This window comes from Setaria viridis, chromosome 3 (genome assembly GCF_005286985.2).
Source record: "Setaria viridis chromosome 3, Setaria_viridis_v4.0, whole genome shotgun sequence".
In the NCBI taxonomy this organism is placed as follows: Eukaryota; Viridiplantae; Streptophyta; class Magnoliopsida; order Poales; family Poaceae; genus Setaria; species Setaria viridis.
This window is the reverse complement of record NC_048265.2, coordinates 7,512,316-7,538,749: the sequence shown is the minus strand read 5'-3', so window position 1 is coordinate 7,538,749 and position 26,434 is coordinate 7,512,316. Positions and strand designations below refer to the sequence as shown.

The 26,434-nt window shown below is 44.5% G+C and overlaps 2 protein-coding genes across 3 annotated transcripts; one reads left to right on the top strand and one right to left on the bottom strand.

The window, feature by feature from the left end:
- The first annotated feature begins 243 nt into the window (after window positions 1-243).
- Window positions 244-3,207, top strand: LOC117849862 (protein NDL2). The gene is made up of 11 exons (XM_034731578.1): window positions 244-397; window positions 972-1,071; window positions 1,182-1,279; window positions 1,382-1,470; window positions 1,600-1,660; window positions 1,750-1,836; window positions 1,922-1,999; window positions 2,089-2,145; window positions 2,286-2,341; window positions 2,434-2,569; window positions 2,663-3,207. The coding sequence occupies exons 1-11, from the start codon at window positions 332-334 to the stop codon at window positions 2,876-2,878; spliced, it is 1,044 nt and encodes a 347-aa protein (XP_034587469.1). The 5' UTR covers window positions 244-331; the 3' UTR covers window positions 2,879-3,207.
- LOC117849861 (ABC transporter C family member 8) lies at window positions 3,095-9,040 on the bottom strand. 2 transcript variants are annotated; one of them, XM_034731577.1, is made up of 12 exons: window positions 8,930-9,040; window positions 6,822-8,725; window positions 6,402-6,722; window positions 6,242-6,328; window positions 5,558-6,160; window positions 5,304-5,468; window positions 4,934-5,228; window positions 4,636-4,850; window positions 4,251-4,556; window positions 4,039-4,102; window positions 3,690-3,929; window positions 3,095-3,570 (listed from the first exon to the last, which is right to left on the bottom strand). In XM_034731577.1, the coding sequence occupies exons 1-12, from the start codon at window positions 8,955-8,957 to the stop codon at window positions 3,473-3,475; spliced, it is 4,326 nt and encodes a 1,441-aa protein (XP_034587468.1). In that variant the 5' UTR covers window positions 8,958-9,040; the 3' UTR covers window positions 3,095-3,472. The 2 variants fall into 2 exon arrangements, with proteins under 2 accessions (XP_034587468.1, XP_034587467.1); XM_034731576.2 differs by lacking the exon at window positions 8,930-9,040 and having other exon boundaries at window positions 6,822-8,913.
- Window positions 9,041-26,434: the final 17,394 nt, after the last annotated feature.

Genomic DNA, 26,434 nt, shown 5'->3' with positions numbered 1-26,434 from the left:
TACGACCAATCAGGTGAAGACCATGGCACACGTCCAGGACTCCTGGCACTAGTCAATGACAGGTGGGCCCACCAGAACGCCGATGAGAGCGGGTGCCTCCGCAACGGTGCAACCGCAGCCAATCCAATCCAAAACAGTCGAGGGTTCGGTTCGGCAGCGGTGCGACGACCCACCCGGTGAGCTTGACCCCTCGCCCCCCGTGGGCGTCGGTGAGGGGATGACCAGCCGAGCAGGAGCACCCTGCGGCGCCGTATATATAGGCGCCCGCGCGCGGAGGCGGCAGGAGCAGAGGAGGGGAAGGGGGAGAGGCGACTCTGGAAACGAAGCAGCAATGGGGGACTCCAGCGGATCGGCCTCCGTGTCGGTGGACGTCGAGCGCATCTCTTTCGGCGGCAAGGTCCGATTCGATCCGACGACAACCACCTATTAGCCTTCTTGCTTCCATTCCCGATGGCCACTTTTGTAGTCTTCAGTTTTAAATTTTAGTTCTTTGCTTTATTCCTCTACTGTCTAGTTTTTTCTATACCTTTAAATTTTAGTTCTTCGCTTTATTCCTCTACCGTCTGTTCTTTCTTTCTGCTTAGAAATGTTTTGATTCCTTGAAATGCAGTCTATACTAATGGGTTTTTGTCTGCAACGTTGTCAAATGCTTTTTATTTTTGGTGTTTCTACCCAATGTTTTGCTGTTTCTATCATCTTTGTCAAACAACGGCTGCTCGGCTGCACAGAATTATGCTCAGTTAATTTCTTTTTCCTACTTGTGCCTAGTCAATAAGAATGTTGGAATTCTGACGTTTCTTCTTGCAACTGATACTAATATTTGGTCCCTGTGCATCTGTTGTGGAAGTCGCCCAACATTTGCCAAACTTAGCATGTTCCACTTCCAAGTTTCTTTTGTTTGGACTTTGGAGTGGTCCATGTTGGCTGGACTAGTGCTAAGAACTAAAAAGGGCGTGCCTTTTCTTTACCAGGAGCATCTTGTGAGGACGAGATGCGGTTCTGTAACAGTTGCAGTGTATGGAGACGAGGACAAGCCTGCGCTTATTACCTACCCGGATGTAGGTTTGAATTGTAAGTGTCATCACATATTTCTAATTTACTGATAACTGTCATGACTGGATTCTGCAATCGTCAACCAAACATGGCTCATATGCTGCTGTTTTTCTGTTTGGCTTTGCCAGACATGTCCTGTTTCCAAGGATTGTTCTTCTGCCCGGAAGCTGCGACTTTGCTGCTCCACAATTTCTGCATATACCACATCAATCCTCAGGGGCATGAGGTCAGTAATGCCAGTTTAACCTTTCTCACGCGTTATGTTGGCCTTGTGTTGATTCAGTTGCTTACGTGATCTTTGTCATGGCCTTTGTTAAGAGTCCTACAGCTGGGAGCGGCTCCGATCCCTTCTGATGTGCCGGTGCCATCTGTTGATGATCTTGCTGATCAGGTTGCAGATGTGCTTGATTTCTTCAGGTATTGTGTCGTGACATTAGTCCTAGTGCATGGATTTTTTCACTGTATAATTTTGTGTATAGAAATTATTCACTGGATAATTACAGGTGTTTAATTTAGTTGCACACCTTTGATCAATTTTTTTTTCAGTTTAGGATCTGTGATGTGCCTTGGTGTCACGGCTGGTGCCTATGTTCTCACACTCTTTGCGGTATATGTTTTCATCAGTACAGACTTGTTAGTTAATATGAAATGTCTCTCTTGAGGCTGTGCTAATAAGGATTTTTTACTCTGTCATAGACGAAATATCAGGAGAGGGTAATAGGACTGATGCTGGTTTCCCCTCTGTGCAAAGCCCCATCCTGGAGTGAGTGGTTGTATAATAAGGTAACTTCATCTTTCGGTAACAACTGGCCATTTTCTATCCTGCCAGGCAATCCCAATCAATAAATGATGACAACTCATGCGACAGATATTGTTGAATTTGCTCTATTATTACGGGACTCGAGGCCTGGTCAAGGAGTGCTTGCTTCAGCGGTACTTTAGCAAGGTAGCTTCAGATCCCACTATTCTCGTCTTGTCATCTGGGGACTCATTTTAGTTGCCATCCACTTTTGTCTTACTGATGTCACCCTGCAGAGAGTACGTGGGGATGCACAATATCCTGAGTCAGATGTCGTGCAAGCCTGTAAAAGTGTGAGTCTCTTATTTTCGATTTAGATTATTTTTCTTAGTTGAATACTACATCAGAAATAGCAGTAGTTCTTGCACATTCCTTTAGTTACAACTTACAAATCAGGAACTTGCAGTTGCTTATTATTAATTTTTGTATGCAGTTACTTGATGAGAAGCAGGGTGAAAGTATTTGGCGGTTTCTCCAGTCGATAAATGAGTATGTAGTGCGTCATTTATTTCTTGTGTTGAGTCAGCTAGAGTTCTTAATCTCTGGAATCTGGATGCTCATATGGACTCCCCTTCCTGTAGGAGGCATAACTTAACAGACTCATTGAGGAAGTTGCAATGCCGCACACTAATTTTTGTGGGGGAGAACTCAGCATTCCATGAGGATGCCATCCATATGACCGCAAAGCTGGACAGGAAATACTGCGCGCTAGTTGAGGTAATATAAGGATCCATGTGTTGCCATCCTCCTGAAAGAAGCACCTCTGGAACAGAAGCGTTTTACTCAGATTACTTTGTGAGTTAACCGCAGGTGCAGGATTGTGGCTCGCTTGTAACCGAGGAGCAGCCGTATGCCATGCTGATGCCAATGGAGTACTTCCTTATGGGATATGGACTTTACAGACCGTATCAGCTGAGCAGCAGCCCACGCAGTCCTCTGAGCCCATGTTGTATATCGCCTGAGCTGCTATCTCCTGAGAGTATGGGTGTGAAGCTGAAGCCAATAAAGACTCGGGTCGCTATCTGACTTCTAACACTGGCAAACAAGTCTCAGGAGTCAGAATGAAAATGGACTACCTGCATTACATTTCATCTCAGAAAACAGAAGATAGCCACAAGCTGGTCGCTCTAGTGCACGAGTGGTGGTCGCACCTTGCTTATATACCATGGCAAATGGCCATTTTTGTTGACGATAACATATATAATGTACATCGAAAAGAAAGAGCAGAAGGGAAACCCGTAGTAGAGATAACCAGGACGTTTCTTTGTTCAATTTGTTTTGTAGTCAGCTGTCAGCACAAATGTACATCTCAAAGTAGTTTGACAGAGACAATAAAATCACTCTCCAGTGTTTCAGATGCTCAGCTTTCATACCGACAAAATTGTCATGTGTTGGACCACTGCACCTGCTGTGTCTGGATGGGAAAGACTTGCATATGCACCCTTATTTTGATTTACTATCCACACACAATGCAGATCATTATTTTATCTCTACCTGGAATGATGGTCCTCTGAACAATTTTGCCAATTTCCATTATCGATTGAAGTGATGGGCAATGTATAACCGACAGGAATAACCTTCTATTCATGTCATACAGTGGCGATTGATTTACTTGCATCTTCAGTTATAGTTGGACCAATACTCATCGACAAGCTTACAAAAAGCAGATTCCTTGTTTTCCATCAGACTTGATGGCCTGTCATACTCGATCATTTTGCCTGCAGTTACAACAGAAATTTATTCACAACAATTTGGATATACTTCTGAAAAGCTCTATTTTGTCGGTGAATCTGTATCTCAGCCAGAGTGTTACAAGTGCTCAGTAGCAGCTGCTTACCGTAGGAAAGAACCATGATCATGTCACTGTCTGTGACAGTAGGAACCCTGTGCGCTATAGTGATCACTGTGCAGTCTGAAAACTCCTGCTTGATGACCCTCTGCAGAATGGCGTCGGTGGCTGAGTCGATGGACGCCGTCGCCTCATCAAGGACCAGTATCTTGTTCCTTAGAAGGAGAACACGTGCAAGGCAGAAGAGCTGCCGTTGACCAGCGCTCCAGTTTTCGCCGTCATCACTCACTGAAAAATGTTAGGATGATTAGTGACCAGAGAATTTTCTGTGCTATACATTCCTGACAAATTTATTGAGTGTTTCTGAGGATATTCACAGTTTAGAGTTTTGACTCGCCTGGTGATTCAAGGAGTCCAGGAAGTGCACTGATTGTTTTCTTTAACTGGCACTTGTCTAAAGCCTGAAATAGAATAGTGCATCAGGACCAGGATCAGGAAATACAATGTTATAGCATGGCCATCAACCAAATATATTAGAGTTCATGAACATTTCAGAATGCACTGGTATTAATTGCCAATTTGCCAGTTCAAATTTATAATTTTGCTGACCTCCCAGATATCCTCATCGGTGTGCAGACCTAGAGGATCTACGTTGCTCCTTACACTTCCTCTGAAAAGGGTTGGCTCCTGAGGAATGATGCTGAGTTTCATCCTCAGGTCCTTCAGTCCAATGGTGCAAATGTCAAGATCATCAATGAGTATTCGCCCGCTGGATGGGTCAATAAGGCGGAACAATGCACTCAGAAGAGTCGTCTTCCCACTCCCGGTTCTGCCAACAACTCCTATCTTGTTCCCTGCTGCAAATGTGCAGGTGATACCTCGCAGGACCGTAGGTGCATTTGGCCTGTACTTGACCTGCAAACAGACAAAGTACAAACATGGGTTAATGCAAACAAAATATTTGATTGTTTTGAGGGCGTTTTGAGTCTCTTACTCTTAAATTTTCTAAATCTATTCTTCCTTTAGATGGCCATGAAGGAGGAGGCCTACTGTCACTGATAACAGCTGGAGGTTCTGCTGGGAGATGCATGAACTGCTTGATTCTCTCCACAGATATTATGTAATTTTCCAGATATGAGTAGAATCTTGTCAAGAATACTTGGGCAGATGAAAGTGTCAATGCATATGAGAGACATAGGCCAAGGAATCCTACAAAAGATAACAAGAGCAAACTTTACTGGTTAGAGGATCACTTCACGCACATGTTTTCAGCTCAACTTTAAATTATGTACCTGGAGCAACAGCTCCCTCCGGTAGGGAGACAAGAAGGATGGCTGATGTGATGATGACCAAGATTTGCAGCACTTCAACACGTAGAAGCACCCATTCCAATGCGGCACTGGTGTAGAAGAACAGTGTGGCATCTATGTCGATGAGCTGAAGGTTTGTCTGAATAAATCTCTTTGTTGATGCAAATGCTCTTATGGTGATCACCCCCAACATCGACTCTGCTGCGAAGTTCATGACAGGTGCCTTTGTAGTTCCATTGATCCTTACTAGCTCCCTCGCGGATGCAATGTAGTATCTCTGCAACAAAACCATTATTTTCATTTGCCGCACCGTGCCAGAGCCAGGAATTTAGAGTTCAGAAACGGTGTTCACCTGAATGTATAACAGAACAATCACAACAGGAACAACCACCAGTACTACTTGCCATGTAACCAAGGTCATAATAACTAAGGTTGCTGCCACTTCAATCGTGCCAGATATCACAAAGGTCATCGTATATGGTACGTCGAAGTCTAATGTGCTCAAATCTGATGAAGCCTGCATTATTCAGAGAATGAAAAAAAAATAAGATATGGCATTTACATCTGCCGAAACATCACCGAGATGTTGACATATTAATATTTTACCCGGGTCATTATCCTTCCAATTGGAGTGGAATCAAAGAACAGCATTGGGGCCTTGAACACTGAATCCATGAGCCCTGAAAAGAACTTCCTTGATGCTTTCAGGCCAAAGTGAGCAGCAAGAAGACTCCTAATATAGGCAAAGAGGCAGCTTGCAGTTGCCATCACTGCATAGACACCAACAACAACTGCGACACTAAACTGGTGGTTTTGAACTGCAATTGCAAGCCAATAAGTTGCCAAGCATTGCAGGACAACGAACGCACATTGCGCAAGTATTATCAGAACAAGGAGAAACCAGCCCTTGGACACTGAAACATAGTCCTTGTACGGTTTCAGTCCAGCTTCGCCTAGTTCCCTCTTCTCCTCTTCTGTCAGTTGGACTGACTGTAGGTTACCGGTGGAGATCTCCGTCTCACTGTTCCGTGGTATCATCGGTATTTGGCACTGAAAGGTGCCTGGTTCTTTCGCCCCTTTGCCATGATCCTGGGAGTCTAGTGGTGTTTTCGAGTCCCTATGAGCATTTACAAGCTGTTCAAATGCTGTGCCAGACTGCAGAAGCTCCTGATAGGTGCCGTCCTGAGTTATTTCCCCATTTTCCATGACCTGAGGGAAAGTTAAGCTTATCTCTGTTCTCTGATATGTAATTGCTTTCAAAGTAATATACAGGTGCCAAAATTCACTTACCAGAATCTTGTCAACCTTGGAAAGGAACTCAACCTGATGTGTCACAAGAATGACTGTCTTGTTCTCAAGTGCTTCCATCACACAATCCTACATACAGGAGCTTCAGACATCAATGAAATATTGTAAGCTGCGACATCAACCATTTCATAGTCACTCTTACATTGAAAAGGGTAGCAGCTGTATGTGCATCGACGGCGCTGAAAGGATCGTCGAGAAGGTAGATGTCCGCGTCGTTGTAGACCGCTCTGGCAAGCTGAATCCTTTGCTTCTGTCCTCCACTCATGTTCAGGCCTCTCTGCCCAATCTCAGTCAGGTCTCCATGCGGGAAATTCTCAATGTCCTTGTCCAATGCACAACACCTGATGGCCTTCTCGTACTCCTCATTGTTCATTGGCTTCCCGAAGAGTACATTGTCGCGTACCGTGCCGCTCTGGATCCAGGACGTCTGTGAAACATAGGCGATTGACCCAGAAACTGACACCTGAACAACAGAAATGGGGACGGAGATCAATCAGTTCATCATGTCATATGCTTGATACATGATAGCATTTTGAAGAAATGCGCAATGGGTGCAACGTACTGATCCGGACATTCTTGGTATCTCCCCAAGCATTGCGCACAGCAATGACGATTTCCCTGCACCGACGGGCCCACAGACAGCGATCTTCTCACTCCGCATTGCGGTGACATTGATGCCTTTCAGAGTTGCAATGCCCTTGCTAGGATCCCAGCTGAAGACACCATTTCGCACGGTCAGGCTCATGGTGGAGTTTGGCATGCAGGTCCTGTCCACCGCGTCGTCTTGGAACTCATCCTCGGCTAGGAACTCGCCGATGCGGTCCAACGAGACCTTGACCTGGATCATGATGGACATGACCTCCGGCAGCACCCTCATCGGCTCCGAGACGACGCGCAGCGTGGCGAGGATGGTGAACACGACGCCGGCGTCCAGGGGCGCGCTCCGGAGCGCCGCCGTCCCGGCGAAGATCACGGCGGAGATGATCGTCGGCGACATCCAGTACAGCGCGCTGCCGTAGGCCTTCTTGACCTGCGTCTCGGCGAGCCACCGCACCTCGGCGTCGCGCAGCCGCTGCACGTTCTCTCTGAACCTGTCCTCCCACGACTGCAGCTTGACGATCTTCATGGCGTTGAGCACCTCCGCCGTGGCGCGCTGCCGCTCGTCCTGCGCCGACATGAACCTCGACTGGTAGCGCTGAAGCATCCTGGCGAGAGGGACGTTGAGCACGCCGCAGACGGCGACGGGGGCCAGGCCCGGGAGCGCGCCGGCGCCGACGGTCCAGAAGAGCATGGCGATGGCGAGGGCGAGCTGCACCGGCATGCACCACGCCCACTGCAGCCAGAACGGGAACTCGCCGAGCCGGTACGCGTCGACGGCGATGTAGTTCGCGACCTCGCCGGCGCCGTGCCGCTTCCTCGCCTCGCCGGACAGCCTCAGCTGCTTCTCGAAGATGGCCGCCATGAGCGCCGAGCGCATGCGCATGCCGAGCCGCCTTGATCCGAAGAACCAGTGCCGCTGCGACAGCGACTCCACGACCTTCATGACGACAAGGCCGGCGATGAGCGCGGCCCCGGCGGCGATCCCCCGGTGCCGCTGGTAGGAGTAAGACACGAAGCAATACAGGATCGCCGGCGACGCGGAGAAGGAGAGCGTCCGGAGGAGCGTGTACAGCGCCGTCAGGAGGAGCTCCTTCTTGTAGCACTCGGCGAGCACCCAGAACACAAGGTTGCTCGTCGTCCTCCCACCGTCCGTCCGCCTCCGCCGGTGCCATTCCTGCAGGAACGTCCGCTGCGCCGCCTCCGCGGCGTCGTCGGCGTCCAGCGGCGGGATGTCGCTGAGGTCGAGCGGTTTAGAGTAGCCGAGCCGCAGCAACGGGTCCATCCACATGAACGTGAGGCGGCTAAAGAACCCGGCCTCGCCGAATGCCGCGGCCTTCCTCTGATCCCCGCCTCCCGCCGTCAGCAGCGGCTGGGTCTCCTCGCCGCCTGTCGTGCCACCTCTGCAAACGCTGATCGCGCAGAGGAGAAGCATCGAGCTGGCAACCCACGACGCGACGTCGAGCACCTCCATCGGGCTCCCCCTCAAGATTTTCTCCACGCTGTACGCGGTGACCATAGCCGCGAGCGCCGCCCACCACGCCATGGCCCCAGCTCGGGAGAACCTGGTCGGGCGGACGAACAAAGAGATCGAGACGGCGATCCAAACCACCCCTCTGACGAATAGCCATGCTCCCGGAGACGAGCAGGAGGAGGAGGAGCCCCATGCGCCGGAGCAGACGAAGGCAACACCAAGAACGGCGCAGCAGATAGAGGTAACAGAGCACAGCAATGGCTGGATCCTCGTGCGATCCCTGAATCTCCTCGCGCAAGCAGCGGCCACCAAGCTCAGGATGTAGGTGCCGAGAAGGAGGAGGTTGATGAGATCGATGAGGCTCCTCTGGAAGCAGAGAGATTCCGTCAACGGACCTGTGACCACAAAGCATCGAACAATGTTTCGGTCACATGGGAGAAGGCTGGACGCCATGGAATCGACAAACAGAGTGAGAATTGAGAACAGAGTCTGCGCAAGTTCATCAAGTACAACAAATTTGGGATTGAAATGGTTTCAGGACGGAGATCATATCTTCATTGCCCGCGGATAACTGGAGATGGCAGGAAGGGGTTGGTTACCTTGCAAGCTCCGCGAATGAGGAGCCATGATTCTTGGGTTTCTCCTCTGTCGGGCTCGGGCTGCTAGGAGACTATCAGGACAGGGTTCAGATGAAAGGCTACAGAGTCTGTCTCAGCTGGTGTTTGGATACCCTGCTAAACTTTAGCACATATCATATCGGATATTTAGATACTAATTAGAAGTATTATAAACATAGTCTAATTACAAAACTAATTGCACAGATGGAGTCTAATTCGCGAGACGAATCTATTAAGCCTAATTAGTCCATGATTTGATAATGTGGTGCTACAGTAACCATTTGCTAATGATGGATTAATTAGCCTCAATAAATTCGTCTCGCGAATTAGACTCCATCTGTGCAATTACTTTTGTAATTAGCTCATGTTTAGTCCTCCTAATTAGCATCCGAATATTCGATGTGACCCTGCTAAAGTTTAGCACCTCGTATCCAAACATCCCCTTACTTGGGTTTGCCTTTAGGTCTCACAAAGCCAAAAGTGGAAATTCTTTCCGATGGTGTCTGGATATGAAAGGAGACTAGTCAGCACCTTATTTTTTCTGTCTCAAGTTGAGCGTCTAGAATTAACCAATTCGGTATTTACTGCTCTGCCTATATTCTATACGTGTACTTTTATCTTACACAAATCAGTGTACAAATAAATTGACAAGTACAGAAAACATTGACTTTAAAGATGATCGGATATTAACAACAAAGCACCGCCTAACGCAGCTTGGGAAATGGTTTGTCTCCCAAAGAAAGCGGGGGGTTTGGGGTTCTGAATATCAAAACTTAGAATGAGGCTCTAGTTCTGGAATTTTTACATAAATTCTTTAATAGAGAGGATATTGTTCACCTATGGGAGAAATACTATTTTAATGGAAAGTTACCAAACCATGTAAAGAAGGGTTCTTTTGGTGGAAGGATGTGTTGAAGTTGCTTGACAAATTCAAAGGTATGCCAGTGGTTTCTATTAATGATGGACAGACATATCTACTATGGAATGATTTGTGGAAAGAACGAGTCCCTGCCCAAGCATATCCTCATCTCCAAACATATCTCGATTCAAAAAGCTAAAAAAATAGTGGATATACAGTATTTGTTCCATCTCCCTCTATCAGCTCAAGCTCTTGACCAACTGGTTCATCTCGCTCACAGTTTGGAGGACCTAGCATTAAATAATGATCCAGATGTGTGGACATATATACAGAGGAACTCTTATTTCTCATCATCAAAAAAGTCTACCTCCATCTCACTGGCCATAGACAAGTCCACCGAGTATTCCAGTGGCTATGGAAATCATGTTGTCAGAACAAATACAAAGTCTTTTTCTGGTTGGTACTTAAAGACAGGCTTAGCACAAGGAACATTCTAAGAAGGAAGAATATGTTCCTTCCTTCGTATGATTGTGTTCTATGTCAACATGGAGGCGAGGAAACCTTATTTCACCTTTTGCTTGGTTGCTCTTTTGCACAGGAATGCTAGATTCACCATAGCCTGTTTCTAAACCTTTCTGATGAGCCATATGCAATCTTAGAAAGTTTTAGAACACAGCTGCAGGTTCAGTTCTCTATGGAAATTATCATCATCATGAGTTGGAGCATCTGGATGGCTAGAAATGATTTGATCTTCAAAGGGGTCTCTCCCTCTGTGCAAACATGTTTGATTCGTTTCAAAGCAGTCTTTACCCAGGTTATTCTTAGAGTAAAAGAGGAGTGGAAACTTCCAATGTCTTCATGGCTAGAGCAGACATTGTAATATTTTTGATCCTTTTCTTTTCGTTCTTTATTTCATAATTCTTGCTTGTAAGTTGACACTTTCTTAATATATTATATAACCACTAGGGGATCTCCCCTCTGGTCCATAAAAAAAACTATCAGGATAGGTAAGAGATGATTAACCCGTACACTTGCAACCTAAAACCTGTCCATAGGAAATACTAGGTCCCAGTGACAAGTGGGTCCACTGCAGCATCCTTTTAGCACTTGCCTTTTTTTGAAAGAAGGGTTTTAGCACTTGTCATGATGTAGGATGGCACGCCAAGTCTGTTTCAGCTTTTGGTCTTGGTTTATGCCCAAAAGGCAATGCTTAAAAAAAGGTTGGTTTTCTTTAAACTTGTTTCTAAGAAAACCTAAGCTCTGCCACCAGAATCCATAATTTGGCGTCTTGTTGAGGTGAGCCCTGTCACTAGATTAAGACTACGCTTCTTGATCTAATGTCCATGTATCTAGATGGCGAAGTAGTACACTCTCCGAGGAACGGGGTTTAGTTTATGGCCTAGTATATAAGGGTTCTAGTGACTTAGTAGATATGACCATTTGTTTTACTCCCTGTGTTCCTAAATCAACCATAATACGATCCATATTCGTAGGAGTATCTAGGCCAATGGCAATTTTGACTCTACACCAAATGTGCTGAGCAAAATGGAATGCGGCCATAGTAGCGTAGATGAAGATAAGTGATGAAACCCTAGATGTGGTTGTGTGGACCTAAAGCCTTCTTTCTATGTCGCTATGCCCTTGGTTTCACGTGTATATCGATGTGCTATCGTTCTAATCCTCATATTAGGGTTTTGTGCGAAGATATTAAGATATTCCACACCGTGACTTCTTGAATGTCGCTCACACATCCAAATCCTAGTCACCTTTGAAATGATCACTGGTCAGGCGGTGTGACTCAGCTTATACCAGATTCAAGTTCTAAATTGACACTCAAGAGTTCAGAATTCGGAGATGACTCTCCATGGATATGCGCGCATGCGAGTTTTATATGCACGGGTAGGGGCGGACCCAGAATTTCGAACATGGGTATTCAAAATTTTTAAAGTACATTTTTTTTGACAGCCTAAATTCAACAAAGAAATAAGTTTCACATGCAAGGAGGTGCAGATAGCTCTGAAGATGAAATTTTGACCAAATTTTAGCATTTGGCATCTAAGCACTCAACTTTAACATATGTCGTTTTGGAATTAGTAGCACACTAGAACTGCCTTGGAACCTCACCAGTCGAAAGAGATTTAGCACCGCTTAGCAAACTCGCATTCATTGAGGCCGAGAGCGACGAGGTGCCTACCTTGCCTGCCAGACAAGAACCCACAGGCGGCTGGCGGAGGAGCTAGCAACATGGACTTGAGGAGAGATGCAGAGCACTTGCACGCGCACGCACCGGCGCGCTCGGCTGCCGTCGACCGCCTTCTGCCGCGGTGCAGCATGCCTCGGCGCCTGCGCAATCTGCTCACCGCTGCGCCTGCAGTCGCTGCCTATAGGTTTTTGATTCAATGAGAAACGATGACGAACGGGGGAGGGGCGGTGTTCGGTCAAACCTCGTCCTGAGTCCTGGGCCACTGGGCCATGGGAGGTAGGTGGGCTAGTATGTTTTTTTCGGCTGTACGAGAGATGAGAGATTGGCATGCCTGCTTTTTGTGTCATTCTTTATTTTCAGTACATATATAAGATACGAATACCCTTGAATAAAGGTGAGCGCACCCCTGTGCACGGGATCCAAGGTTGACGTTCATTAAGGCTAATTAATGAGGATAGGATAGGAGGAGTACCACTCATTCATCGGGTGCCCATCTTTCGCCCAAAATTAGCTTGCTATAGTTAAGGTTGGTTCTTTACTTATTTTTAGCACGTGTCACATCGAATGTTTAGATACTAATTAGGAGTATTAAACGTAGACTATTTACAAAACCCATTACATAAGTGGAGGCTAAACGGCGAGACGAATCTATTAAGCCTAATTAATCCATCATTAGCAAATATTTACTGTAGCAACACATTGTCAAATCATGGACTAATTAGGCTTAATAGATTCATCTTGCCGTTTAGCCTCCACTTATGTAATGAGTTTTATAAATAATCTACGTTTAATACTCCTAATTAGTATCTAAACATTTGATGTGACGGGTGCTAAAAATAAGCAGGAGAAAACAAGCCTTAATGCATGAGGTAGGTAGCAAAAATGTAAAAGACAGAAACGGCCAGAAACACAGTACATTGTATTGGCAAAAATGCTATAGTATTTTTTAGATTTGCATAATCAAGTGCAACCTGGCTGCAGATCTGCAGATGGTATTAATGGCGTGGTCGTGCCATACCATAATAAACCAGCTAACAATGGTGGTGTGCATCCGTACGTGGCATAAACAATGGTGGCTGCGATCTTGGAATATCATTCATTCGCTAGTAATTTGCTAGGAATTTAGATTCTGAAGGAAGCTTTTATGATCCGGAGGTCATGGATCCCCGTACCGCATTACAGAAATTTGTTCCACTTGATCTAAACGCAATGGTTGTGAAAAGTGATTGAAATATGGGAAAATACAGAGGCAATAGTAGATGCAATAGTTGACCACGTGCGAATACTTTACAGCCATGCATGCTTGATGCGGCGATCAAGGGCTTCAGTGCATTGACTGAAGTCGCTGCGATTTCCGTACATCACCGCTCCATCCGTCCTAAATATAATTGTCGTAGTACGTTGTTTAGATATATAGATTTTGCCTATGCACTTAAAGATATATAGATCATAGATATATAGATCAGGTTTAAATATATAGTAAAAACTAAAAAGCTAAAACGATTTACAATTTGAAATGGATGGAGTAGTAATTTGTTGGAATTCGGATCCTTCGCAACCTGAACTTTGTAAGCTGAATCTGTCGTCGTTGCTCTTGCTCCAATAATTTCTGTTCCGATCCGAAGGGAGTCTTATATACGGAGATCATGGATCCAGAACGGTATCACAACAAATCATGGTTTTATTTGGTGTAAACGCAATGCTTAAGAATGCGATTGGAAAAAATATATATAGATTAAGTCGCTGAGCAGTATTGAAAGCCCAATTTGATTAATCGAAAGGCGCTGTTCTATCCCATTTTTTGTTCTTCTTAGGCCACCATAGAATAATTAAATCTAGGTTGGAGAGTAGGTCATCACTTTCACAATTCTGGAAATGAAATCTTTGGTTAAGCCATTATTATGACTTGGTGGTTTGCCTAACGCGGTAGGAAACTTATACTCATTTGGCAACTACGTGTGGACCAAAAATGCTATACTAACCACTGTACTACAAAGAAAATGATTTCTATATGTACCGTCTCTTGTACCCGTCATCAAAATTAATTACTTCTGTATCATTTTGCTCCAATGCTTGCTCCCCTGTTTCAACCCAGAAAAAAGTCGCTGTCAAGCTTTAGGGCGTCTCCAACGCTCTAAGCCAGCAGAATCAATGTTTTACTCGTTGAATAGTCCAAAGATAAGAGAGTGAAGAAATAATCTCGCTCGTTTCCAATGTACTTTCCTCTCACTGCACAATGTTCAAGACTGGTTGCTGCACACTCTCTCTCCTCTAAATTCATCAGCTTAGAGGTAGTACTAACTCGTACCATTGGAGACGCTCTTACAAACATTGATAATTGCTGCACATTGACCAAAGCATCAAAGTTTGCCAAAAAAACACTAAATCAAAAATATACTACCAGATATTTAGTACCGTTGAAAATAATTTTTAAAGTTCTAATTTGCAGTAATTTTTTACAAACATATGCATAGAGAATGTATTGATGAAATCTATGGGGTTGCTTGGTTCCCAACCTTAACATGCCACACCAAGGTGAGGCGGCGCCACAACATGTGGCGAGAAAAAAGAGTGTCTCAGAAAGCTGGTGCTGATACACGTGAAAAGCTGTGGCGCACTGTACCGTGGCTACCACTATTGTAGCTGTAGCGAACGATGGTGGGGAACAAGCACCCCTTTTATCGAAGACCATGGAGAAATATCTTTGTGCCGGTAGCCCCGGACGGCTCAATCCTAGCCGTCCATCTTGCATCGGCCCGCGTGATTTCTTGTCACATTCAACTGTATTTGATTTTTTCTTCAAAGTATATGAACTGGTAAAGGAATCTTGTCAAATTGATATGTCATAAAGTAACATCGGGTACTGGTGCAAAGGACAAAAGTACACCTTTGCACGCATGTGTCCAAATTTTTTAAAAGCAAGTGGCCAACTTTTTAACCCTACGCCACATGTGATGCTGCCAGTTAGTTTGAAAAGTAACCGTTGCACATGACATATAATAATATTTTACACGAGTTATCCTTTTTAACCCATTTACTATCCCGTTGAAACTCCATTCACATACAAGGTTACGCATGTACATGGTGTGTACTGCACATGCTCTAACCGTTTATAGTACACCAGCTGTGCAACAAAGCTTTCACCTATGTACACTATATGTACATTATTTTTTGCACATTTAACTACATTGTAAAACAACTGAAAGCTTTAATCCTTATGGAACATTTGATGATGAAAATGAATAGCAGACGAACACGATGAATGCATGAACATAAGAACGCGCAGGTACTGCTATACCACCACCGCCCCAGATATCTTGAATCTGTATAGCACGGAGGGAAAAAAGAACACGCAAGATCCAGATCGAAAAAAATGAGAAACAAAAAGTGGCAAGAGGCTAAAAAAGAGAGAGAAAACGGAAAACAATAATTGGCCAACAAACCAGCCATCTCCGCTAAAGAAAAAGGAAGGAAAAAAAAGAAAAACTAAGAGCTGCCCCAGGTCGCGGCATGCCCCTAGTCGCCCACGCGCTGGCTGGCTGCGCTAGTCGTGGCCCGCCGCCATGCCGGGCAGGTCGCACGGGACCGTGCTGCGCTGTGCGAGGCGGGGGGCACTGGCGGCCACACCCCCGTGCTTGCCTCGCGTGATGCGCCGCGTGTGACGTGCCTCGAGCGCCGCGTCGCACCCTGGCTTCACGCCGCGGCGGCTGACCTGCGCCATGCCGGACTCGACGCGGCCTGGCTCCGGCACAACCCGGCGGCGGGGGACCTGCACTATGTCGAGCGGGGAGTGCCCCTGGTGCCTGTCAAGTTCGGGCCTACCACGACCCTCGCCGCGTTGCTCGCCCGAGCAGGTGACGGGAGCATGGTCCTGTGCGGGCGGAACAACGCATGCGGAAGGGAGCCAAGGGGCTTGCCGTGGCCGCGTGGCCGCGCTGGAGCTGCTGCCAGCAAGCCCACGCCTGGATCTTGGCCGCGTCGGCACCAGGCAGTGTTGCCGCTGTCGTGCGCCACCGGATCCAGGCCCCTCACACCTGCCGCCGCAGGATCTGACCGCTGAAGAATCCGACCGCTGGTGGTCTCTACGCCGCTAGGTGCCGTCCCGGTGTCGGGTGACGTTGCTGTGGTGAGGCCACGGTGTAATTACATCGTCTCAATCTTGACTTGCGTTGCAATAGCTGTTGCTATATTGCTAAAAAAAGATTAGTTGCGAGTAGTTGTGAATATGGCCACCATGAAAGTGTGTTGCTTTAATCTTGTTCTGCGTTGCAAAAGATCTTATTATACTGCATCGAAAAAGTCATTCATTGCATCCTTTAAGGTTCTATTGCCACCAACATCATATGCGGCTACATTTGAGTATATTTGGTTGCCAGAATATTTGTATTGCCACTAAAATTTATTCATGGGCATTGTATATCATATACACTAGAGTCTGGAGCGTGCCCCTAGCGCGCTAATCTTTCGACCAATTATGTAAAATCTTCATTAAAAGGATTGATATTCGTGCACCGGTGTCAAGAATATGATATATTTTGGGGAGGTGCGGCACCACGAAAGGGAGGGAGGGGATGGCGGCACGAACGGATAGAGAAGGGAAGGGTGCGACAGGGAAGGTAGGCACGCGTGATTAACGGATGAAGTGCGGGTACATGCGGGCGTAGTGACGAAAACAATGGCAAAACGACGGAAACATTTTAGTCTGCTGACTTTTTTGTCACACCTTCGGCCTGACAGATGGATCCTCCGTGAGAGATAAGGTGGGTCTAAATTGGGTGGAAAAGATTTTCAATTGTTTTGGATCCTTATATAGTATAATAATAATATAAATTAGGTGGGAAAGATTTTCAATTCTTTTAGCTGTTATAGTATACTAGGATCATGCTCGTGCGTTGCTACGGGTGAAACAAATACTTTCCTTAAGCATTCATTTTTATTGTATAAAATTTTTATAACGGCATGGATAATAGAAGTATGCAGTATGTTTTAACACAGAAGTACAAATCATTGTCCAATGAAAATAGATGCCTACCTAGCTCTTTGAACACTACGTAACAGATTTTTCCCACTGCCGGTTTCATGTAATCTTTCTCAATCTTTCTCTCGCTCTCAACTATCAGCCTAACCTCCCTGGAAGAGCTCCGTGCTGGAGTGCTGCCAGCAGCTAGCGGCAACCTCCTTTGCTGCCACTTCCCATCGTCAACGTCTCCATCAGCAGGACCAGCACCCTCACACTGCCAATTGATCATCCATCCAACCAGTCAATAATGCAACAGCTCAAGGAAAAGGAAAAAAATCACAGCTTAGTATAAGATGCCTCATCATATTACTAGAGACCTTCAGTAAAACCTATTCATGACCAAGTACAATATGCTACGGATATTGGCAATTGGATGACACAAAATATATTATATACTTATTTTAGTTTTCAAAAATACCAGACCTAGAATTTTTTATTTATAAAAGGAACCGGCTGTTCATTTTCTTACCTACACGATCAAATAATATCCATGGTTTCAATAAAATCATTATCTAACAAGTTCATGCATCAATTTGCATGGTTTGGAACTTGTTGGACCAAAGTAATACAATCCTACATGTTGTTGTATGGTGGATGCAATTTACTCTATTGAACTGTAATAACCCGGTGCTTAAACATGCAAGATGCAAGTTACTGTCACAAGTTGCTAGGCAGACTACAACATACAGATCAGCACGTATCTCCAACTACCGAACGTGGCAAAGAACAACAACAGGAAGAAATAACTTGCAAAACTATACCATGAGCTTTAGGCAAATAGCAACATCAACAAGCTGCCGTATGCAATCAGCTTTAGGCAATAGCATCATTAACAAGCTGCCGTACGCAATCGAAGCCTAACGTACTGTGAAGGTACAAATACCTTCTGGATCAGAGCCTCGGCTTTCTCATCATCTTCCTCCGTCGCATCGTTGGCCGCCTTAATCTTTGAGGTGGCCTCCTTGAGATTTTCATTGCTGGGGAACATGTGGGTGACCTCAACAGTGGCCTTCACCGTCGCCTCTGCCACCATGTCGATCACATTGAAGAAGAAGGATCCATATTGAGAGCAGTAGTTAGTTGTTAATATAACTCCTCCATGGTGAGGAGGTGAATCCGAAGCTGACAGTGCATCAATTTTGTGAACTGTAGCTACTATTAGTTGAAACAGATTCTATTTAGTTCTGCTGATGCAACTGATGCAGCTATGCCTCTAAGAGCATAATGTGTATGTTGAATTGTATATACTACTCCCTTTGTTCCAAATTATAGGTCGTTTTAACTTTTTTTTATATTCATAGACTGTGGTATGCATTTAGATATACCAAATGTCTAGATGCATAATAATATCTATGCATTTAGAAAAGCCAAAACGACCTATAATTTGGTACGGAGGGAGTAATTATTATCACTTTTTTCCATTTACATGGCAATACAATTTGAGAGCCTCCGATTATATTTGTGCCCCATCAATTTGTAAGAGAATAAAGAGGCAAATGGTGCTAATTAAGGTGTTCCTTACCTGACTTTTGACACACGAGTTTGTCAGTTCTTAAGCTAAAAAAACGCTTGCTGATCCATATGACTCTTGTTATTTTTTTAGTTTGAACAGTTCAATTTAGTTGTAGAGATTTGATAGATCAGTCACCCTCCATCAGGAACAGACCTGGAATGAGTCCAATATTTTGTTGCTAAGGAAGCAAATTCCTGCACAGATTTCTGATTTTTTTTTGTTTCCATGAAAATGTGAAATTTTAAGGGTGGGATGCAAGAAGCAAATAATTGCCTCGTTTTTTAAACAAAAGCTTTGAACAACAGCCAATTGGCTATACAAATTTTTATGAAACAAATTTCTCTCTTTTGTTTACCATTCAGTTTTTGGAGCAGTGCATCTAATATGAATACATAGTTGTGTAGTGTACCTAGCTTTGTTTAATTTAATTTAGTAACTACGTTCTTTGATTAAATATTTTTAATATTTATTTTTATTTTCACAAATAATTACTATCTTGTCGAATGATTGCAATATAAATATTTTGCTGCTCGTAGCAACGCACGGGCACGATCCTAGTTGAATAATAAATTTGAAGAAAAGCAGCTACATAGGCTACAACCCTGTCCCTCTGCAGACTGCAAGTCATTGAGGTTCGTTTAGTTTTAAGTTTCTGTTTCAAATAAGAGGTTTCTTCAGTTTTCAGTTACAGAAGGTACCATCTATGGCATACTGTATGCTAGCTTTTAATCTTTAGTTAACACTTTTTATTTGTTAACACCTAAGATAAGAACATTTTTTTCCAATCCTATAGAGATGATACCTAAAGCAAACTATGCAGTGAAGCTACCTTTGGTTGTTTAAACAATTTATAGTGGGAGATTGGGAAATAATTTGTACATTATTTAGTGTCAATCTCTTTTATTTTCTATGCATGAAGGTGAAGCAATATCTTCTATTTTTTTTAGGATCTCCAGATTAAACTATGTTGTTATGCCTGCATTAGCTATCTCATCCAATTAAAATCGATAGCTGATCTCGTAGTGCCTACTGAATTTCTTTTTATTATCTTTTGATGATTGCCTTCCTCATCATCTGTTTATAGCAACGGTATTAATTTATATGGCTAAGAATTGGCCATATTGGCCTACGAAAGTAATTGGAACCTATAGGTTTATTAATCAATCTTAACTTCTAAATTCTCTAGTCACTTACCGAGGGTGACTTCAGTGATCCTGGTGCTTATTCAATTTGTTGTTGTCTCTCTGATCTATTTTCCTTGCAAATTCTTAGCTCTATTGGCTTAATATTTCATATACTTTGCTTATATATTTGTTTTGTGAAGAGACTCAAGTCATCTGGAAAAAAGAAGTACTTATCTTTAATTCCCTTGCATTTTTTCTAATAGGTAACCACTATCATGAGTCATTTACCGTTCATATGGTTAATTTAAAATTGTATACCATGCTACACCATTCGGTGTGATATAATTAAATTAACATAACATGTGTGTTCATTCATAGGTGATTACTGATAAGTACTAAAATATAAGCATATGTGTGCCTCTGAATTCTATTTGTGTTTATGATAGCCAAAATATTTAGTGAAAGTTTTATGCCTATATGCTGGTGATGGACAACTAGAAGAATGAAGAATTACAGAAAAGTTTATTGGTGACTGCTGGTGCCGATGGGGAATGAATAGATCAATAAGAGAACTCATATTTAGCTTTATTTTATTATGCCAAACATAGTTGCAAACTTGTAGTTAGAGATGATATTTTTATTCTGCTGTGGTCATATTTATTTTAGCGTTACTCTGGTCATTGTGTTATTACTTTAGTTGAGACATATATTAGAAGTTAATGAAGATATTAGAAGTTAATGAAGGTTTGAGTTTTTATATGTGATGATGAAATATATACTCATGGCACAATTATTTTGTAGCAACAATTAAATTTCAAGCTACAAAATGAAATTAAAAAGGTGCCAAAATGCCCTCGTTGCAACAAACCACTACGCAACCACCATGTGTTGCAATATACATTCTTGCCACAAACTTTATGTGTTGCTATAGGACATGTCTACCACCAACAATGATTTGTTGTATTTTTCATCTATTACTACCGACAATGATTCGTTGCATTTTTTATCTTATTACCACCAACAATGATTCATTGCATTACCTTTTATTGCCACCAGCAAATGAACGTTGCAATTGTGACTTTAGCCACCAAATTTGTTACGTTATAATATTTATTTAATGCAATGGAGCACACTGCATGGCAATATAATCATATTCCAACGTAACTATGGGGTGACAATAAAGCTATTTTGTGACAAGTTCGTTAGTGGCAATACCATCATATTGCAACCATGTCTTCATTGCAACAGTAACTTATGCAACGATTATGCAACAATTCTACTAGTCACAATATCCGTGCTTGCAACCATATCGCGGTTGCTTAGTTTTCCATGTGCATTGCAAAACCACCATATTGCAACACCACATCCAAAAGGATGCAAGAACCTATTGCACCGTTCCAAATGCAACCATCTGTCAACGACCATACATAGATGCAATTGATCCATATTGCAACCAAAATAGTAATATTACAACCTAATAGGCGTGATGACAGAGCCGGATCCAGTAGTGATTGACTGTCCTCCACGCAGAAACAAAACCACACTTTGGCACGTTGTAGTGCCCCTGGCGATGGTCGATCTGCAGGTCCAGAAGCCAGGCAAGACGACAACAGGGCGTGAGGTTTTGTATATTTAACTTGATCGGTGCAACCTGGCAGCAGGTAGTTGAGATTTACGAAGGGTGTTTCTGGTACACTGTAGCTGCGGTGAATGATGGTAGGGAACAAGCACCCCTTTATCCAAAATCATGGAGAAATGCCTTTGTGCCGGTAACCCCGGACAGCTTAATCCTAGCCGTCCATCTTGCATAAGCCCATGTGATTTCTTATCCCATTCAACTGTATTTGATTTTTTTTCTTCAAAGTATATGGTAAAGAAATCTTGTCAAATTGATATGCCATAAAGTAACATCGGGTACTGGTGTAAAGGACAAAAGTACACCTTTACATGCATGTGTCCAGATTTTTTAAAATCAAGTGGCCAACTTTTTAACCCCACACCACATGTGATGCTGATAGCTAGTTTGAAAAGTAACTGTTGCACATGACATATAATAATATTTTACACGAGTTATCCTTTTTAACCCATTTACTATCCCATTGAAACTCCATTCACATACAAGATTACGCATGTACATGGTGTGTACTGCACATGCTCTAACTATCTTGTTTATAGTACACTAGCTGTGCAACAAAGCTTTCACCTATGTACACCATATGTACATTATTTTTTGCACATTTAACAACTGAAAGATTTAATCCTTATGGAACATTTGATGGACAGTAGAAGAACACATTTGATGAACAACAGATGAAAATGAATGGTAGACGAACACGATGAATGCATGGACATAAGAACACACAGGTACTGCTATACTGCCACCGCTCCAGATCTTTTGAATCTGTATAGCACGGAGGGAAAAAAAAGAACACGCAAGATCCGGATCGGAACAAAAAATGAGAAACAAAGAGCGGCGAGAGGCTAAAAAAGAGAGAAAATGGAAAACAATAATCGGCCAGATTAAAAGGACAACCCAGCCGTCTCCGCTAAAGAAAAAGGAAGGGAAAAAAAGGAAAACTAAGAGCCGCCCCGGGTCGCAGCATGCCTCTAGTCGCCGCACACGCTTGCTGGCTGCGCTGGTCGTGGCTCGCCGCCACGCCGGGCAGGTCGCACGGGGCCGCGCTCCACCATGCGAGGCGGAGGGCACCGACGGCCGCACCCCCCGCGCTTGCCTCGCGTGATGCGCCGCATGCGATGTGGCCTCGAGCACCGCACCGCACCCTGGCTTCACGCCGCGGTGGCTGACCTGCGCCATGCTGGACTCGATGCGGCCTAGCTCCGGCACAACCCGGCGGCAGGGGACCTGCACTGTGTCGAGCTCTGGCCATCGCACGCGGAGTGCCCCTTGTGCCTGTCATGTTTGGGCGTGCCACGACCCTCGCCGCGTCGCTCGCCCGGGCCGGTGATGGGAGCATGGTCCTGCGCGGGTGGAACAACGCATGTGGAAGGGAGCCAAGGGGCTTGCCGTGGTCGCGTGGCCGCGCTGGAGCTGCTGCCCGCAAGCCCACACCTGGGTCCTGGCCGCGCCGATGCCAGGCAGTGTCGCCGCCAAATCCAGGCCTCTCGCACGCGTCGCCGCAGGATTCGACGGCGTGGTCTCTTGCGCTGCTAGGTGTCGTCCCGGGTGCCGGGTTCCGTTGCCGTGGCGAGGCTGGGGGCGCTCGTGGCCCGCGCTGCCACGGCTGGTCATCGTCAGTTGGGCTTGCGTCGGTCCCCGTTGGAGCTCGGCGTGGCACTGGGGCGGGGCGGGGCGGCGCACAGCTGCTCAGCCAGCGGGCTCTGCTACGGGCCTCTGGTGGATGGCTGAGCCCCTACGCTCGTGTTGTGGCGCCAGCGGCCGGACCCGCGTGCCTGGATCCGGCGACCTAGCACCGCGTCGCGTCGACCGGCGGCAACCCGCGCCCCACCGCCCCCGTGTTGTGCCGCCCTGGATACGGCAGCGGCGGCCACGGACTGGCCGCGCCCCGCGCCACCGCCGGTGCTCCTCGGTCCGGCGACTGCGCGCCTCAAATCCAGATCTGAGAGGGGAGAGAGGGATGGAGGAGAGAGAGCTCCTGATTTTCAAATGAATTCGAAACGGGGTAGATTGATATTTACCAGAGAGAGAGAGATTCTGTACATGTTCTGTACGCAATCCTGGTCCCCCACTCCCCCTCATACGTACAGATTGAAAACGGCTATACATACAAGATACGGTACGGTGTGACATAAAGTGGTCATACGGATGGGACATAATCCTTGCACACCTGAGCATGGTGCGCATCTCGAAATCAGGTTGGCACCACAATCCTACAGTTTGGATAGAACCTACCTTGACTGCCTTCCATACGTAATCTTAGTTCAAGACCAAGCCGATGTTAAGGGGGTGTTTGGATCCTTGAGCTAAAGTCTAGTTCATGTCACATTGAATTTTCGGAGGCTAATTAGGAGGACTAAATATGAGTTAATTATAAAACTAATTACACGGATGGAGGCTAATTCATGAGATGAATTTATTAAGCTTAATTAATTCATGATTAGCACATGTTTACTGTAGCATCACATTGTCAAATCACGGACTAATTAGGTTCAATAAATTCGTCTCGCAAATTACCATCCATCTGTGCAATGAGCTTTGTAATTAGTATATGTTAATACTCCTAATTAGTATCTAAATATTCGATGTCACAGACTAAAGAATCAAACACCCCTACGACAACAGCTCCATTTTTCGAGTACTATATTTTAGTACTCTGCATTTCCTAAAACTATATACGGGGGTGTTTGGGAGGAGGGGGTTAAATTTTAGCCCCCGTCACATCGAATGTTTGGACATTAATTAGGAGTATTAAATCTAGACTAATTACAAAACTAATTACACAACCCCTAGGCTAAATCGCGAGACGAATCTATTAAACCTAATTAGTCCAAAATTTGACAATGTGGTGCTACAGTAACCATTCACCAATGATGGATTAATTAGGCTTAATAGATTCGTCTCGCGATTTAGCCTAGGGGTTCTGCAATTAGTTTTGTAATTAGCTTATGTTTAGTCCTTCTAATTAGTATCCGAACATCCGAAGTAATAGGACTAAAGTTTAGCTCTCTCCTCCCAAACAGCCCCTACATCTTGGGCGGTAACAAATAGATGCCATGAGACTGAGATGTCCTGAGGTAGGTAGGTAGCAAGTGAAGACATTGACTGTCCTCCACACAAAAACGAAACCACACTCTGGCACGTTGTAGTGCCCCTGGCGATGGTCGATCTGCAGGTCCAGAAGCCAGGCAAGACGACAACTGGGCGTGAGGTTTTGTATATTTAACTTGATCAGTGCAACCTGGCAGCAGGTGGTTGAGATTTATGAAGGGTGTTTCTGGCACACGATCGTGTTAATTAACTGAAGCAGCTAAGTACAGTACTATCATCTTGACAGAACGGTGTAGTACACGTAATCCCACTTGACTCCGTGCATAACAAAACCATGCACGCTTGGGTGCATGCCATATAAACATTGGTGGCTCGTGGCTTCTATCTTGGAATTTTCTGGAATGCGGATCCCGTGCAATCTGGACTTGAAGAGAATCCTGATCCGCATCACTACCAACGGCGCGTTACTGGTTCACTTCATCAATTGAAGAAGGAAAGCAACACCGCACCAGAACGTTATTAATGTAAGCTAAGCTAGTGAAAATTTCAAGATGAAGTGCTGCAGGTGAGGTAGCAAAATGACTGACCTGTCACTGGAAGTAATCATGAACTTTTTTTAAAAAAAAAAGAAATGAACTCTTTGGTAGTTTCATCAGTCGAAGTGGACATCGTGCAAATTAAGGAGAAAAATGATTCAGATTGCAGATGTTTTTTATGGCTACGCAGTTCAGTATTGCAAAATCTACAAAACTACAACCACAGTGGAATAGTAATCTTACCCACGGGTCGGTAGTGTATAATATGGGCCTTATACTCACGGTAGTTGAGCTGTTCACTTGTCTTCTGGGCCAATATCAGTTTACAGTCCCACACACGATGGGCTAGTTGAATTTCAGCCCAAAAGAATGGATCTCAAATCTTTGCGCTTATCCTGTCACGGAATTTTTAAACGAGATTTCTAAGCATCTCTCAGGTTGTTTTTCTGTATCATCTAGCTAATTTTGTTTTTCTTATTTCAGTCGGATTTTCGTTCGTTGTGTGCGTGCTGCAGCTCCTGTTCTGTGTGCGGGCTAGCACGGGCTGTTTGTGTTTCGTGGGCTTTCTGCAATGCTTAGGCCCTTCTTCTTGTTGTTTAGGCCCTCCAAACAACAAGAAGCGCGCTTCCTCGGCCTTCTCCGTCGGCTCTCCCTCTGCATTTCTTCTTTCCCGTAGACAACCACTGACCTCTCTGCCTTGCCATAAACTTCCTAGTTCCTCATAGTTTCAAAAAAAAAAAGTTTCAAAAAAAAACTTCCTAGTTCCTCATCGCGAGCTTCCGGAGCCAAGAATCAACGCCAAAGAATAAAATAATGAGGCGACATGAGTAGAGAGGAGGCATGGTAGTCCAGGTGATGCGAGCTTTGCTGTACAACAGCGGAGGACGCCAATAAAACGGCATCATCGTATACATTCATAAATTGAAATATTTTGAGGACGTCTGATCGAAGGAAGTAGAATAATTGGCCAAGTCATAGTGCCATACACACAAATTTTACATAAATATTAACGGAAACATGCATATGTCCATTGAAGACACAGCTGACAAACATTGCTTTTCTTTACTCTCTCTTTGTTCATTTTCTGTTGCAATATCCATAGTGCTCCACTAATATCTATTTGATTATGACAACTATTCTATATGTTTTTCCATATTTTTTGCTCACCAAAAAAATATTATTCCCTTATATTCATGGTTTTCCATTTGCATATTGCACAACTGTTGAAGCCCATATGTTAATATGAATCTAGATTTTGGCTTTCGAATTTTGATCTAATTAGTTGTTGTATTTCTTCTCACATGTTAATTTAAAACTTTAACGCTTATTGTACCTCTTATTCAAAATTATTTTTGTATTTAATTAAAAATATGGATCATAGGTCATAAACTTGCACCACAGCACTCAAGATGTTGAATTCCACTATAAAAGAATCGTGAGTGTGGTAGTGTATCTTTTAATAAAAAATAAATGGCTTACAGTTAACTATTATGAGTGTAGTGGTATATCCTTTTTGTGGTTGCTACTAATTTGTTTTCCTCTCGG